Below are 17,415 nucleotides of genomic sequence, written 5' to 3' on the forward strand. Positions count from 1 at the left end.
GGACTACAAAGGGTCTCCAAGGCCAGCATTATGGAAGGAATCTTGGCTGAGCCTATTGGGCAGTCACAGGAATCTTGGCAAGGCTATGCTGACAGAGGGTAACAGGGCTTTGGCAGATACAGCCACAAAACAATCAAGATAAGTAACTTCTCCTGTTCCTATTCCATGTTCACTAAATAACCTTCGCATTATTAAACTTCCCATGTAACTGACAGTGTGAAAATGTACTCAGTCTGCGAGGTTGAGGACCTGACAGTCAACAACAGTGAAGTCATCACGGTAACTGCCAAATCTAGGGCTCAGTCTGGGTGCCCTCTCAACTTGCCATAGCAGCTTTCCTGTGCATTGCCTTGATGAAGACACCTCAGCCCCCGAAAACGCTACAAAATCCTAAAACTTCTTGGCAAAGTATTTATTTTCTTCAAATGTGTTAACAGGTTTTATAAACCACCACGATATCTAGTTAGTTTTTAATTATTCAAACTGAAGAATGACTGCAAAAGTGGCAGGGAAAAATGTATATTTCTATGTGTAATTTCCAAAGCTAGAAACCTTCAAGGCCATTTGAGAAAGCTATAGAGCTGAGGCACCAAGTAATCCTTGTAATGTCCATCGATGAATCCTTTTCCGCTGTTGTGCACAAACCAACAGGGAACCTCTGTTCCAAACGCTATATCCGTTCGGTAGTCTTTCTGTAGGCCTCTGCAGGGAAAACCGTGCATAAGGTTAGGGCGCAGACCAAGGCGCGGCAGCCTACATATCTACAACGGAGACCTGTCCCCTCCCTTGCCATTCTTTGCACCCCTTCTAGCGCCATATCTGCTCGCCCCCACCCCTCCCTGCTCCCCAGGTGGTGGGAAACATCAGAGCCTGGGGCGTGGTGTTGGCAGGACAGAGAATAAGCTGTGTGTCTTTAGATAATTCAAACAACCCTTACGGAGACTGACCAATATGGACTTGTCCAGCAAGGCAAAGAATGCAAATTAACTTTCAAATGGAAAGAAGGCGGGAACAAAATTCCAATGTGTTGGGGCTAACCTCACATGTTACCTGCAGAATGAATCTGAGGCACCTCTCACCTTCACTGTAGGGGTAAGTATTCTATTAAAGGGCGATGCCAGCTGTTTCTGAGAAATTCATGTCTTCCATTTAAAGGCTACAGAAGCTAATGATTGGAAAAGTTACATGGCATATTTCCATCAATGAGCTTTAAAGATTTTATTTATTTTATTTTTCCCCCCAAAGCCCCAGTGGATAGTTGTGTGTCGTAGCTGCACATCCTTCTAGTTGTTGTATGTGGGACTCGGCCTCAGGATGAACGGAGAAGTGGTGCCTCGATGCGCACCCGGGATCCGAACCCGGGCCACCAGCATCGCAGCGTGCGCACTTAACCACCAAGCCATAGGGCCGGCCCCATCAATGAGCTTTAAAATGTATATAATTGTACATGGCTCACAGGTCAACTTGGTTCCAGTCACGCATCATGAGGTGCTTGCAGTAGATAAAATTGAGGCCCAACATTTACCTTTTGCCATTAGAGTATGGTAGATGTGCGTTTACCAACCTCAGATAATTATTATTACTATTATTAACTGTGCTCACCATTTCTTCTAGCAAACATGCTTCCTGATGCCCACTGGTAACTAGCTGATCTCTAGTAAACCGATACCAGTTGAGTGGTATACTCACTAAGAGTCCATTGTTTTAGTTCACAAATCTATTTTCACGGTGGTATTTATTATTGTAATTTTATGATTTAATAATTATTATAATTTATGGTTTAATTACGTAGAAGCCAATGTCCCTTGTGTGCAAAAAGAGTCATTTCTCATAAAGCAAACTTGGCTGCTTTGTAAAAACTCTAAAAAGGCAAAAAATGTTTTAAAAATTTGCCCAATTAGGCATGGGTGAGACAACTATAAAAGACTGGGAAAAATTACAAAGATTTATAAGAATTTTACACTCAGAATACTTTACAAGTATCTAAGTTCTCACTTCGAAATGAAGCATATGGATATGGCTTGTGTAAGAAAAGCTACACAGAAATGCATTCAGTAGATACATACTCAGAAAGAAGGCTCTACCTTACATAAAAATATATGTTCTGGGCCAGCTCCGTGGCTTAGCGGTTAAGTGCGCGCGCTCTGATGCTGGCGGCCCGGGTTCGGATCCCGGGCGCACCCCGGGGCACCGCTTCTCCGTCCAGCGCGAGGCTGAGTCCCACGTACAGCAACTAGAAGGATGTGAACCTATGACATGCAACTATCTGCTGGGGCTTTGGGGGGAAAAAAGTGAATAAATAAAATCTTTAAAAAAAAAAAAAATATATATATATATATGTTCTTTCTCTAGCACTATGGCGCATACGTATTTTCACAATTTCCTCCTTTAATCATCTTTTTCAATTATCCAACCTGTGACCATAGGGCTTCTAATGTATGAAGGTGAGAACCACAGATTAATTAATCTCAGCAGTTTATGGTACACCATACTTACATATCTAGTCCTTATTTGCGCTTAAGATGGACTGTCTGCAGCGTCCTTATGCAAATGTTAGGCGTGTGTCTATTCCTGATGAATTGTTTAGTTTGACAAAGGTAGCACTTAAAACAGCTTTTCTTGCTCTTCTGTTTTGCTGTGTGAGTCCAACCCTAGTAGGAGCCCTTTCCGTCACTGTCGTTACTGGCGATGCATCTGAGGCCTACCTGGTGACAGTCAGCTTCTGTCCTTTCACCTCCATGGTTGCCTCTGGCTTCTTGGAGTCCTTTCCTGGTCGCTCATTGAAGATGTGTATCTTTGGCTCACGCATGAACTGGCCTAGGGAGACAAGGTCCAGACACTGATTTACGTGTAATCCGGGGGAAATAGGCTCATCGTTTGATCCAAGCTGCATTTTGGTCCTCCCTCCAGAATTTTTAGAGGAGAAAGACATATTGGGAAGAAAAGGGAGCAGCAATGGGAGGGATGGGTCCTTCTTGAGAGCAAATCCCTGCTGCTCAGCCCGTGGTCATTTACATATGAGGCTGATCCACCGGACCAGAAAGTAAATTGAACGCCCTGGTGTCGGGGGGTGAAGGGCAGCACCGGAGCGCATGGCTCAGATCCTAGAAACAAAGTTTGTGATGTCATATGCTTAAATTGGAACCATTCTTTTAAAAGTGGGGAAAGTCGAGCTAGAAACCCTGATTGTCTGGAACAGCAGATGGTCCTGGCTATGGCATTACTGGGTCACCCCCTACTGCTATGTTGGGTTGTATTAATTGTGTTTTTTATTTTCTGTATATGGTGATGTTTTAACATCTTAAAAACCCTGTCTGGCTGGGGAGAGACTGCCCCTCCCAGGGATGGCCAATTCTGAAAGCTAGCGAGGGACTCTGCCAGGAGCACGCCTTTGATGTTCAAGCTAACCAACTCAGAGCCAGACCTCTTCTATCTGGCTTGTACAACCCAGAAGAAACTTCCAGGGCCAGGGACCAGGCAACTAGAGACCACCCTATAACTCAAAGCCTGCAGGGATTATGCAAACCAGCCAGCCCTAAACTGTTTACCCTGCTCTGCCTTGTCTTTCCCATGGAACCCCCAATAAAGGCTCTGGCCTGAACCTATCGCTTCCTCCTGCTTCTGCTTCCTGACCCAGACCTGGCCTTCCTCCTGTGGTCCTCATGGTAAGCCCTGCCTCTTGTTTCTAGGGGAAACTGTGAGTAACAATAAACACTTCTTTCAATGCCATTGACCTCTTTGTGTCATCACTCAGCCACTTTTATAAATTAAGACCCAGGCACATAACATGGGTCCTCCCTGTGCTCAAGTCCACACCTGTCACTTTCCCAACTTCTAACCACTGTCATCCAAAGCTATTCAAGACCTAGAGGGGTCCCACACTTGTCAGACGGTCGATTTACACTTTACCTATTAGTCCGTGCACATTAGGCGAAAACTTGTTTGTGGGAGGAACGTAGATCCCCAAAAAGTCTACGTTGATTGGATGCTTCTTCCAAACGCGATGAAGTAGGACAGAGAAGGACGTGTCTTTATCCAGGGTGATAGTCACAGTTTTCTCTTTCTTCACTGAGACAAGCACCCTAGTGGGAAAGTCGAGAAGGAATTAACGATTCCAGAACAGACTGTTTTTCGAAAGTCATTCCTCTCACCTCTCATGAACTTTTCATTCCTCCCAATACAACCCCACTACTTTTCCAAGAGCTTTACAATGCTTTTGCTACCAAATGTTGGTGTTTTAACTCCCAGCTCTAAAATCTGTCAACTTATACGTTTGTACATAAACGATTAAAAGATACTGATGAGAAGACATTATTCATGACACGTTTATAGTGTTTCTGAGCACACTCTGACATAACCGGCTGTGGATTTCGGTCGATGGAGTCATTCACTTGTCCGACACATATTTATTGAGGAATTCCTGCATGACAGGCACTAGGTCAGTGCTGAGACACACAGTGACCAAAGAACATAGATTCTGTTGCCAGAAAGAGGGGAGTGGGTAACAGAAATGCTTCTGAACCTCCACTTCTTCATATTTAATATGATGATTTTAAGTTGTGTGTCTATGTTGCAGATGTCTGGATTTATTTATGCAGTCACGTGTCACGGTTGACCCCGAATTCAGCCATAATAATAATACTTGCCTTTGATTAATGACGCGAGCAGTGTCAGACCAGGACAAGGTGGACGTACGAGAGCCCCGCCTCAGAGTGATGGTCTCAGTGCTGATTTCTATTTTCATGTCTTCGCTTTGGAAATAAAATCCCAGTTTCCCAAAATACGTGCTTAGCTTTTCATTCTTGGGCTCCTTGGCACCAATGAGTTGTCCATTGACCAAAATCCCTGCAGGAAATAAAAAGGGTTTTTTTCTCCCTTGTGTGCCATTGTCCTGCATGTGTGCAAATAATTCAAATAATGCAATAATTCAAATTTATAAAACTTGACAATATGGGGAAATTATTCTTTTTTGCTTCAGGATTTACATAATGTTTTTTTCATTTATAACTCTCACTTTATAACTATGTTTTATTCTAGTTTAAATTAATTATGTCAAGTTAAGATATAATTAGTTCATACTCAGAGAAAGTATTTTATCTGTAATATTTTGAATACTTAGGAATATATTTATAATTCATTTTTTACTAATTATTGGAGGTTGAAAAATATAGGCCTTCTATTAAGATGAGAAACAAAGTCGTCCCAGGTAGTGACAGGGAAACATGACAATGATCTAATTGTCTAATTCGAATACAATATCTTTTTATTTTACCTGATTCTGGATCAGAAACAAGGTTGAGGATTTTTCCAGGTTCTGAGTCAATATTGAAACAAATATTCTTTTGGCTTTTTGGTAGGTAAATGATGAAGTGTGGGTCATTTTCAACTGGAAAATATACAAAGTAAAATGAAAACAAAATCACAGAAAGGAAGATGATTTTGAACAGTGTTTTATTCCTGAGCATCTTTAATTTAGCAAGAAGAAATATTTATTGTGCTTCTACTATATGCTAGGTACTGTTCTAGGCACTGGGAGCTGAGTGGTCCAAGCCCATTGTCCCGTCCTCATGGAGCTTCCATCAGAACTTTATGTTATTTTACAAATATGGTGGATATTTATTCTGTAGCTATCTCATATGTACTAGGCTAGAGACAAAAATGAATAAGAAAGACACAGGAATAAGAAGCATATACACACACACTATGTATACATACATATATATACCACATACGTGTATCTCTATATATACAATGAGTATGTGTATAGATAAAAAGATACATATCTGTTAAGTAGCCATACACAGTGCATAAAAATAAAGGAAACATAACATTATTTGTTGGCATACAGATTAATATTGATTCCAAGAGCAATGAAGGGTCAAGCTACTCCCAAGAGAGTACTCCTTTGTTACTGGACACCGTTATTCTGGCTGATCTGTTTGTTTGTTTGTTTGTTTAACCATTCATCAAAGATGAATGGAAAAAAAAAACTGTGCAAAACACTGCATTAACAATGTTTGGTGTCGCTATAAATGTCATGGTTTGTACCTTCAAGAAAGTAACAATTGAATGAAGGAGTGACAAAGATTCTCTCCTTGACCAAACTCTACTCGGGCTCCCCTGAAATTTTCAACTAGGCACGGCTTTTGGACTTCTGTGTTCATCTCTGCATTGTCCAATTTTAGCAAGAATCCTGGTAAGTCAGTTTAACAGAAGCCCCCACCCTCGATATCTGATGGGATTCCTCATCCCCCACCATCCACCAGGTGACACCTGATCACCTGGCCTGCCTTCAGCAAGAATCCTGTTAGATTGGTTTAGCCAGAACCCCCTCACCCCTGATGTTTCCTCTTAGTAATTTCCCACCCACTGACTCCACTCTGCTCCTTATCTATAAACTCCCACTTTCCCACACTGTATTCAGAGTGACTCCAATCTCTCTCCCCCACTGCAAGACCCCATTGCAGTGGTCCCTACACCCATCGTGATGGCCCCCTTGAATCAAGTCTTCCTGACTGTGCCTTAACAAGTGTCATGAATAATTTTTTTCTTTAAAAGTTAGAATATTATTTTTTCTTTAATGGAGGCAGACATAACTGCTAATGTAAGAAAGAATGAAGTAAATGACACAAAAATGGCCCAAGTGCAATCTGAGAAGGAAGAGGAAAGGATGGTCAACTCCATCCGGGCAAGGTGAGAAAGGCCTTATGAAGGAGCTGGCTTTTGAAGTAAATCTTGAAGGCAGGAGAAGAGGGGAAGACAAAGACTCAGGAGAGAGATGTTTTATTCTGAGTGTACAGAATGAGGAAAGGCATGGAGGTAGAAAAGTTGATGATTTGTTTAGAAAGTAACTCAATGTGACTAGAGGATGGGTTCTTGAAGGATATAGAAAAAGATAAGACTAAAAATGTAGGTCCTAGAGACCGGGGAACACCGTGCTAGAGAATGGACGTTTATTCTCTTGAGTAGCTATTAAAGCTTTTTGAGAATAAAGGTGACATGATTTGACCCTCATTTTAGGAAAATTACTGGTTGCAGTTTAAATTAAGTAGTGGAAAGTAGACATAGGAAGATGATTTAGCAGCTAAAGCAGCAGTAACCCAGGCAAGAAATGTTAAATTCAAGAACTAGGATGGTAAATGGGGTTGGTGAGGGAGGGAACATTCAGGAGGCATCTATCTGGTAACTGAGTGGAGAGGAACAGCTTAGCCCTTCCAGGCTTCTAGCCCCCGTCATTGAAGGGATTGAAGAGAAAGGCTTGAGTTGAAAGAACTGCAGTGGTTGTATTTTTCAGAATAAAATTGGAAGAGCAGGCTACTATTCATTGAGAGGTTACTGTTTCCTAGATATTCTCGCAAAGCTCCTTGCAAACATTAGCTCAACTCATGCTCACCAGATCCCTGCAGAGGACAGGTGACCTGCCCGGGTCACATCACAGACTTAGTGAGTGGCAGAGCTATGGCTGAAAGCCACTCTGTCTGATTACAGCCCATTCTCCCAACCACTCTGAAATGCTCATTCATTTTCAAGTGTGTGTTTTGGAACTTGAAATCGAGGCTACACTAATCCAGAGCAGGAACAAAATCGTGTACCTCTTTACACCCCTCACACCACCAAGCTCATGCTGTGTAGTCAATATTCTTGGTTAATTGAGTTTGTGTTGGAGCTAGGCACTAGAGGGCATCGTTAAAACACAGAACAACAGTTCCCAGCTCTCTCTCTTTCTTCTTTTTTTTTAATTAAAAAATCATTTTATTATGATCACCTCCTTCCTCTACACAAATAATGGTGTTTTGAAATGTTTTGTTGGAAGGAAGTTGCTTTTATTAAAGATATGATAGGTTTTGCCATTTTAATTAACCCAAATTCCACCAATCAGACGTTGCGATAAGCAACAACGAACCAGTGCTGCCATATTGACTGGATATAATTCTAGGCAACAGAAATGAAACATCATGTTAAAGTTAGTCTGTGCAGCCTTAAATTTTGATTAGGGTGAAAGTAGTTTGAGGACGCCCGTGACTAACTTCGTAGGTTCCTAAGGACCGGGGTTTATGGGCATAAGACGAGCCAGTGTTTATTGAGCTTCTACTAGGAACAGAAACTTACTTTATAACCACCTGCAGGGGAGATATTATCCTCCCCATCTTACAGGTGGGCTGAGACCTGGAGAGGTTTCAGTGTCTGGGCCAAGGTCACGTGGGCAGAGTTTGACCCCAGAACTGTCTGACTCCCAAGACCTTGTCCTTTTTGCCACATCATACAGGAGAGACTATAAACTCGGAGGAAGCACTGCATTCTTACTGGGAAGAATACTTAAACATAAATTAACTTTATATTTACATTTTTCTACAAAAGCTTTATTTTGCAAACTGTTTAAGTGGCTCACTCATTGTCATTTCAATCATCTCTTGCTCTTAGAAGCCACTCATTGGAAAGGCAGAGTAAAAATAGCAGTTCTTCAAAGAGGATAATCTTCCACATACATTCCCTCCTCATACGTGGAGCTTGATAAGATTGCTACTTCTAATGAACGTTAAACGTAGGGTCCTCCATTAAGCTCAGAGTTGGAGGTGATGGGGTAGGAGAGTAGAAGGGTGGCTGTATGAAGATTATCGGCAAAGAAAGAGGAAAGAAGCAAATCACTTTTGGCCCACAAATAATAATGTTAGAGATGAGCCATAGGGGTGAGATGAAATCACTTTAAATATCAACTCAAAGTCCTTGCTACGTTTTCTCTGTTACAATATGACGTTTGGTGAGTGGTGGGTATACAGTCTTGAGAAATTGGGTCTGAGGATTTCTGGATAGAAGAGTCTGTATTTCACGCAGAAAAGCTGCACATTTCTAGAAACATCAAGAGCTACTCCGATATTTAAATTTCAAACAACCCAAGTTAAGCTGGTACTTTGGACCTTCTGATAGGGAGAGGGATGTGCTCTCTGAATGTTGAGATTTACTCCTTTCTAATAAAAAGAAAAGAAAGAAAAATGTGCACAGGCTTTCTACACATGTCTAGCTAACTAGACAGCTGTAATCTCTTTCGGTGAGAGGCAGCAATACAAGACCAGGAATGGGAGAGGAGATGTTCTCTCTCCTAGCTCCTCAGCCAGCTCCTCACTCTTGCTGGTTGACAGAGAAGACTCTGGAGAGGTTGACAATGGAAGGCAAAGAAATCTACTCAAGGAAACCTCCAATACTCTCATAAGGAAATATGTTTTCCCGGCTTTCAGATGATCACGTCTGCTACTTGTAGCTCCCGTTGAAATCATTTGTAGAAAGGTTTTTTTAAGACTAAGAAAAACTAGGATTTTTTATACACTATGCAAAACAAACAAGCAAATAAACAAACAACTTCACAAAATTACGTAGTTATACAGGAAACAACATTCACGTATTTTTGATGATAAAATTTATAGCTCCTAGTCTTTAACAGTAACATCTATTTATTGAGTGGCTATCATGTACTAGCCCTTTAAAGAAGTTTCACATTTAATCAACAACCTAGCTATGTAAGTATCAGTATGCCTATTTTCTACATGAAGGAAGTAAGCGTGGAAACATTGAGTAACTTGCTCAAGTTCGCACAGGTGGTGTGAACAACCTCCAGAGAGAATGCTCTATCCATTCGTACTTCATTGGCCCTCCCTGCATGAGAGGAGCATCTCTCCTATTCCAGAGGGTTCACCTCACACAGCTGGAAACAGAGTGATATGAACTGAATTGTTCCCCCCCAAATTCATAGGTTGAAGCCCTAACCACCAATATGATGGTAATTGGAGATGGGGCCTCTGGGAGGTAATTTAGGGTTAGATGAGGTCATGAGGGTGGGGCTCCCATAATGGGATTAGTGCCCATATATGAAGAAACATCAGAAAGCTTGCCCTGTTTCTCTCACGGGGCACACACAAAGAAACGGTCATGTGATCACACAGCAAAATGGCGGCCACTTACAAGCCAGGAAAATGAAATCTACCTTGCTGGCACCTTGATCTTGGACTTCTAGCCTCCAGAATAGTCAGAAATAAATTTCTATTGTTTAAGCCAGCCAGACTGTATTATTTTTATGGCAGCCCAAGCTGACAAATACAGGGAGCTATCTTTCAATGAAAGGCAACGATGTCTATAAAAGTCACCTGGTTTCCCAGGGCACAGTGATTATATTGGCGTATATAAATGCTCCACAGATTACGATCCGATTGAGATGTGGGATGTGAAAGCCGTGTCGAAGGTCTTTTACCTCTTATCACGTGTGGAGGAGGAGTTGACTGCAGCACTCGAGCTCCTTTCGCAGGCATTGGGATCACTGGTGTTGGTGAAGGGTTGGCCCAAGATGGGATTGAACTTGGAGATACTTTGCTGCCATAATACAGGGCACCTGTGTAGAAAAATCTGTATCCATTAGTTTCCAGGTTTGCTTTTCCAAGGAAGTTGCTTACAATTGCAAGAATCTATACTTTATGCACACCCGAGGAGTTCTCAGCTTTTCTCCCTCTATTTCTATTCCAGAGTTCTCACTCTTCTGGCTTCCTCTGTCATCATGCTGTAGGGTTCTCTGCAGAGTCTGGGACCTGGGCGAGGGTCTGTGCCCTGTAGAGGTTGGGGGATGGCCTCGTGCCTTCAGCATAGGCTGGGGAGATAATGTCCAGTCTAGGTTCTGGAGAAGTCCTGGATTACAATCGGCATCTTCCCGGATCTATTCCTATTTGCTCACCAAACAACAATCTGAACAATTTTGTTTCCCAAAGAGGTTCCCCTACTGGTTACAAAAAGTTCATTTTGTTTTCTGATATGCAGTCAGTCTCCCAGTTTTCAAGAAACAAATGCCAGTTCACGTAGGCATTTGATCCAGGTGATATAAAATCACCTATAAATGCCAGTTTATTTGGGGTGAGTTTCTCCCTGGATAAATTTAGCTGTGAGGCCCCAGGCTACTGTAACTGGGATGTCAGTAGTCAAAGTTCCTTGAACCCTGGACCACTACGGTAAAGTTAGCATCTCACTTGGACAAAATTTAAAATGCAGAAAACAATCCTGCCAATGTATGCAGGTCATTCTCAAGACTATGTTTCAATAGGACCAGTCCTAAGAAAGAGAGGCAGGAAGGAGGCGGATAAACCAAGGTCTTCTAAACTTGGGCGCTTGAGCCCTTGGGCGTACCTGGGGACTTTCCACAGGGCACAGAGATCATGGATCGTTTTGAAGGCAATTTCTAGATTCTCAACTTCCACATATACTCTTTCCTAAGAAATCCTCTTTCTCCTAGTTTCCAGATGCAAGGCGTGCTCTTTCCCTGCCTGCCTTCAGCAGAAACCTCCTGGGAACCAAAGTGTCCGTTTGAAAATTGGTGTTGTGCCAAAAATGAGAATGACTCTAACGACTGGGAAACAAATCTGTTTGCAAGTTTCCAACTCTTCACTTTAGATAGAATTGGAGTAGGGCCTGAGCTGACGTCTGATAGATCATTAAAAGTAATTTTTTAATACTAGATCCTTATGTGAGTTTCGTCCTATAGCTTCAAAGAAGTTCAGATAAGTGAGTGACATTGCAATATCAAGTTCTTTCCATTCTGATCTACTTATCTATGTCAACAAGGTTTATCATGAGGACTTATGCCTATTAAAATAATTTTTTATAATTGATGCTGAATCTTGTCTCTCTCAATCTATTAATAAAGAACACCCATAGGTACATGAAAAAATATTCAGCCACATTTTTCTCATCAAGAGATGATTTCCAATAAAATTTTGCTTCTAAGGTATATCAAAATTTAGAATATATTTATATTATTTTGATAATTGTCTACTCATAATAATTTTAATAAAATTCAATCCAGAAGAAAACTTGGAACACTCAGAATCTGTGATCACAAGAAACAGAGAAAATTTAAATTTGTAAACATATTTTTCTTGCAGAGAAGTATGAAGATCAATAAAAGATTTTTGAGCATAAAAATATATTACGTTAGGACACAATTCTGCCAAGAAAGTGGAATGGAAATCCAAGTTCAACTAGAAAAATTACATATAAAATTTCCAATAATTAAAATAGGATTTGTTCATCCATTTTTTAAAATAGATGATGGTGCGTATCAAATTAGGAATTCCATTTCATTGGATGCACTTAAGACAGTGATGTAACAGTTTTATTTTAAAAGCTCAATGTTTACAATATGCCAGAAATTAAATTCATTGCAATTATTTAAACAAGGCGAAAAATTTTAAACATTGATTTAAAAAATGTGTGAAGGGGTACATAGGTTTTCAAAATTCCTTTGGGAGATACATGAGTAAAAATGTTTGAAGACCACAGCAATAAGCTATCCCCAAAGGAAATTGACAGGAAGAGCTCAGGAACACCGGCCTGGGAGTGAGAGGTGGGCTGGGTGTGCAGAGAAGCAGAGGTTGAAGGACTTTGATGCAGAGTAAGAAAGCCAACTGGTCATACTTCACCAGATTGAAACACTGACCTGAGCAGCAAGAAGGATCCTGCGGAGGGGAGTCAGCCAGCATCCGCTCATCCCCAGCCTCATTCTCAATCACCATCGAGGTGAGTGGGGTCACTATGTGATGTTCCAGAGACATCTGCAAGATTGTCTTTGTAATTTTCCTTTTGGCAGCAGCTGTAGGAGCCAGGTTTCTGTATTCAGGAAATAGAGATGTTAGAGAACATCACTACATTTAAGGCTGAGTTGAAGTTCTATAACCCCACCATTTCCGGGTTCGACGAGGACCCTGGGGGCCACAAGGTAGAATAGAACTAACTGGCTTCACAAAGCTTAGTATTTTATCTAGCTGTGTAGTCTAAGGAAATTTTTTTAATAGAGTTAATTTTTTTGGAGCAGTTTTAGGTTCGTAGCAAAATTAAGTGGAAAGTACAGAGATTTCCCATATATCCCCTGCCCGTATACAAGCACAGCCTCTGCCACTATCAACATCCCCCACCAGCATGGGACATTTGTTACAATCGATGAACCTACACTGACACATCATCATCACCCGGAGTCCATAGTTGACATTAGGGTTCACTCTTAGTGTTGTACGGTCTATGAGTTTAGACAAGTGTATAAGGACATGTATTCACCACTGTAGAATCACACAGAGTAGTTTCAATGCCCTAAAAATCTCCTCTGCTCCACCTATTCATCCTTGCTGCCCCCTTAACCCCTGGCAACCACTGATCTGTTTTATAGGGATTGTTTTTTAAAAATCAATATTTAAATTCTGCAGCAATTTTCTATATACCTTTAAATGCACCCACTGCGCTTCTATAAAGGGGTAGGGATACCTCTCGCTTACTTCAAAGCCACAGCTATAGCCCTGTGTCTGTCTTATAAGCTTATTGACACCATGGATTTTCTCTGTGAGTACAGTTATACAACCGTATTTCATTTTCCCCAACCTAATTCAGATGACCCTGTTCCATCTTCTCAAGAATCCGACCGGGGCCGGCCCCCTGGCTTAGTGGTTAAGTGCGTGTGCTCTGCTACTGGCGGCCGGGGTTCGGATCCCGGGCGTGCACCGACACACGGCTTGTCCCGCCATGCTAAGGCGGTGTCCCACGTACAGCAACTAGAAGGATGTGCAACTATGACATACAACTATCTACTGGGGCTTTGGGGAGAAAAGGGGGGAAAAAAAGGAGGAGGATTGGCAATAGGTGTTAGCTCAGGGCCGGTCTTCCTCAGCAAAAAGAGGAGGATTGGAATGGATGTTAGCTCAGGGCTGATCTTCCTCACAAAAAAAAAAAAAAAAAAGAATCCGACCGAATAGGCGGACTGGGGCTTAGGAATGGTAATTTTCTTATCCAACACTCCCATATAATTCTGATGTGTGTGGTCAAAGACTCCTTCATTATTCTAGAAATATAGATTTTATATTGGAGAGTTTAAATGCAGGTCAGCTGAGAAGCCAGAGATGAAATAGATAACTATTAGGGAGCTCTTTCTTATGTGATTATATCATAATCACTTAATCATAAATTTCTCTTTGGACAACAACCTGTTTTTAAAGTAGATGCAAATGAACTAGTGATACCCACAGCATCTTGGATGAATCTCACAGACATCATATGGAGTGAAAGAAGCCAGAAATGAAAGAATACAGATTGTATCATTATATGAAATTTAGTCACAGACAAAACTAATTGATGGTGACAGACGATGGGATAGTGATTTCCATTGGAGAAGGGAGGGGGGTGTTGAGTGAGAAGGAGAAGAAAGGAACCTTCAGAGATGATGGAAGTGCTCTATATCTGGATCTGGGTGGTGATTACACGGGTGATATGTATAAAAATTCATTCAACTGTACACTTAAAATTCATGCACTTCACACACTTAATGTATGTTACACCTCAATAAAAAAGAAAGACGAGTCAACCCAGCTTTAGTTAAAGTGCTTGGAACCAGTGGAAATCAATAATCCAAACCCTGAATTAATTTGCTGCCTTTCTTGGTTCCAATCTCTTTTTGTGTATTACTTCAAATAGTCAAGCCAGACCTTTCACTTTTGCAAATCCCTGTGGGGCATCCTCTTCACTCCTTACCGCTCAGCCAGAAGTTGGTTGATTGTCAGATAGGCCCACAATTTCTTGGTGAAATCAGGGTCTGCGTGCTTGTCTCTTGATAGAAAATCCTCTAAGCCATCCATTTCAGCCAGGGTTTCTAAGACTAACTCTGTGTTCGCCTGGACGATGGAAGGTTCAGTTGAAAGACACCAGGGAAGCAGAATGATAGTTAATCAATTCGTATTTTTTATGCCTACAGTGAGTGAATCAGGGTGCCATGCAATTTCAAGGGGAATGCAAAATAATTTAAAAGAATGAAAAGAGGAAGTCAGTGCATACCTCCAGAGTTTGGGATTGAGTTTGGGGTGAAAAAGGTAAGGGTTTATACAGTAGTTGGGAAGATGGCATAGATATTTTTATGCCTTCTCTTTCACTTACTGCTTTTACTCTACATGAAAGAGTCTTGGTATATAGAGTCTTAGCCTGTTAATATACAAGATGGACTGTATCCAGGGGACCTGTTAGTATTTTTAGAATAAGCAGATAAGCAGATGTACCGAAGTCGCAGTGATAATGCCCTGTAATTGCTCCGATTTATCAGGGTCAAATTTTCCTGCCACCACAATCTCTGAGCCTCCAAAAAAGTTATGGAAACTATTTTGAGTGACATCTGTTACTGACGTATGAGGATAGTTGAACTGAATGTTCCGGAGCAATGGAGTAGAGACTTGGTTGTAGAATTTCTACAATTCATAAAAAAAACAGAGAAAGCATTATCGTTATACCACTTTATAGGTCTAAAGCATTTTTCTCTGAGATTCTTGAAAAGCTTAGCAGATATCTTTTAATTTATTCTCACAGTATCTCTGTGGAAAGCCATGCACCAAGGAAAATTCTCATGATTATCAGACAAACTGAGACATAGAGAAGATAAAGATTTGTTAAGAATATTACCATTGGTTTAAGAGCCCAGCATTTTTTTCTTCTGTTGTGATCAGCACAAAAAGTTGATGGGCACTTATAATAAGAAAAGTCTGCTGGGTTGATATACTCAAATTAGAACCTTATAATAAGAAAAGTCTGCTGGGTTGATATTCTCAAATTAGAACCTTATCCCTTACCTATCCCCCAATTTAAATATGGTGCCTGCCGTTGATATATGGTACCTGGAATTGACAGGTGGGGTAAAGTATGTTCTTCTTCTCCTACATCTTTTTCTGTCCATTTAATCAAAATGAACAAGTAATTCACATCTTTTACATTTAAGGAAACTTACAGGCTATAATTTGGTCTGCGTTACATTACAAAAAGTTGATATCTGAGGTGCCAATGCACTTTAAAGGGAAAACAGGTGGCCATGATGATAAGGAGGATCAATTGCTTAGCGGGACTGGAGAGCCACAAGAAGCTTTGATAGTGTCTCTGAAGACTTGTTCGGGGAGTAGGGAACTGCGTGCTAATCTCTTTACTGTCTCTCATCTCATTGTTAATGAAGAGATACAAGTAGGGTGGGGTGCATGAGAAAGGAATGGAACACTTTCCTGATTCTTGTGACCGAATATAATGGAAAAAATGGCAATTTTCACTTAAATTCTGCCATCTTCTTTTAGGCTTCAGATATTGCTAGTTGAATGATTTCAAGGGAAGAAAAAAAAGAACAGGAAGAAAATGTTACCTTGAGCTGGGAAGAAGTGTCTTGGTTTCCATAAATCCTATGAGCAATTCCACGGTTGTCATTGGATAGCCTCTTCAAAAAATCATAATCTACATCAAATCCTATCCCCAGGCTGAATAAGGAGATGTTGTCTTGGATGTTCTGCTTCACATTTTTCTGAATTTTTGACAACTTCAGTTCACCTAAAGTTGATGATGACAGAAAGGAAAGGAAGGAGGCAATGTTGTAAAGTTTTTGGAAAATCCATGGAGGACAGTTTAGCAAAATTTGTCAAAATTAAAAATGCACTTACCCTTTGACCCGGTGACTCAACTAGGAATTTTTCTCACAGATGCACTCATACATGTTGAAATGAAGTATGAGCAATGGTACGTAGCAACATTATTGGGAAACACTTACATGTATGCCAATAAGGGAGATTGGTCAAATTATGGTACATTCACACTGTGAAATACTATGCAGTTATTAAAAAGAAGAGGGCAGCTCTTGAAGTACTTGTATAGAATGATATTGAATGATCTCAAAGGCACATTTTTAAAGGGGAAAAATCAGTGTAAAGATTGGTATATGCAGAATGTATTTGTATAATATGCATGCATATATGTATGTATATATGTGTGTATATATTCACATATATGTGTATATATGTATAAATAGTATACAGATAACGTGTAGAATATTTCTGTAGAGATACACATGAAATTGGTAACCAGTGACTGCCTCCAGTGACAGGACCTGGGTGGTTGAGGGACAGGTGTGAGAAACAGGCTTAATTTTTTACTATGTTTGCTTTTCTTCCTAAGGATTTTATTCTAAAATTGAATTTTAAAAGTAATCTGATCCAAGGTAGAGGAAACATACAGAATCTACAACAAATACATAACGGTTGCCATCCCAGTCTCACCATTAATAGAATGGTTGTTCTTAGTCTTTCTAAATCGCTGGTTGCCATTGCCATGACTGGCTCACTTGTTTTCCTTCCACTGAGCTGTGTCAGGCGCAGGTGAGACACTGTCCTCGTCTACATGACACTGCAATGCAATCTAGCGTTCCCTCTTACTGATATTTGTCATTATAAAGATAATAAGCAAATAAGCAAATAAAATTGAAAGTACATGATAGAAGCAGAGAGATGTTGAGCCATTTTGTGGATAAGAAAAATGCTTAACATACAGGATATCTGTAATTTCTCCAGAGAATAGAAATTAGAAGAAGAAAAGTAATTTCTCCAGTTG

At 40.7% G+C, this 17,415-nt stretch overlaps 1 protein-coding gene across 2 annotated transcripts in view; it reads right to left on the bottom strand.

Moving 5' to 3' along the window:
- Positions 1-554: 554 nt before the first annotated feature.
- ITIH2 (inter-alpha-trypsin inhibitor heavy chain 2) overlaps positions 555-17,415 on the bottom strand; it is a 37,979-nt gene continuing 21,118 nt past the window's right edge. For both annotated transcript variants that reach the window (XM_087420844.1, XM_004425381.3), the window contains 10 exons: positions 16,181-16,362; positions 15,063-15,248; positions 14,545-14,684; positions 12,470-12,639; positions 10,241-10,378; positions 5,273-5,386; positions 4,647-4,845; positions 3,910-4,082; positions 2,706-2,817; positions 555-702 (listed from right to left, as the gene is read on the bottom strand). In XM_087420844.1, coding sequence (XP_087276970.1) covers positions 555-702; positions 2,706-2,817; positions 3,910-4,082; positions 4,647-4,845; positions 5,273-5,386; positions 10,241-10,378; positions 12,470-12,639; positions 14,545-14,684; positions 15,063-15,248; positions 16,181-16,362 — 1,562 coding nt within the window. The remainder of the gene's footprint in view (positions 703-2,705; positions 2,818-3,909; positions 4,083-4,646; positions 4,846-5,272; positions 5,387-10,240; positions 10,379-12,469; positions 12,640-14,544; positions 14,685-15,062; positions 15,249-16,180; positions 16,363-17,415) is intronic.

Source organism: Ceratotherium simum, chromosome 32 (assembly GCF_057802395.1).
Source record: "Ceratotherium simum simum isolate JZ-2026a chromosome 32, ASM5780239v1, whole genome shotgun sequence".
Taxonomy (NCBI): Eukaryota; Metazoa; Chordata; class Mammalia; order Perissodactyla; family Rhinocerotidae; genus Ceratotherium; species Ceratotherium simum.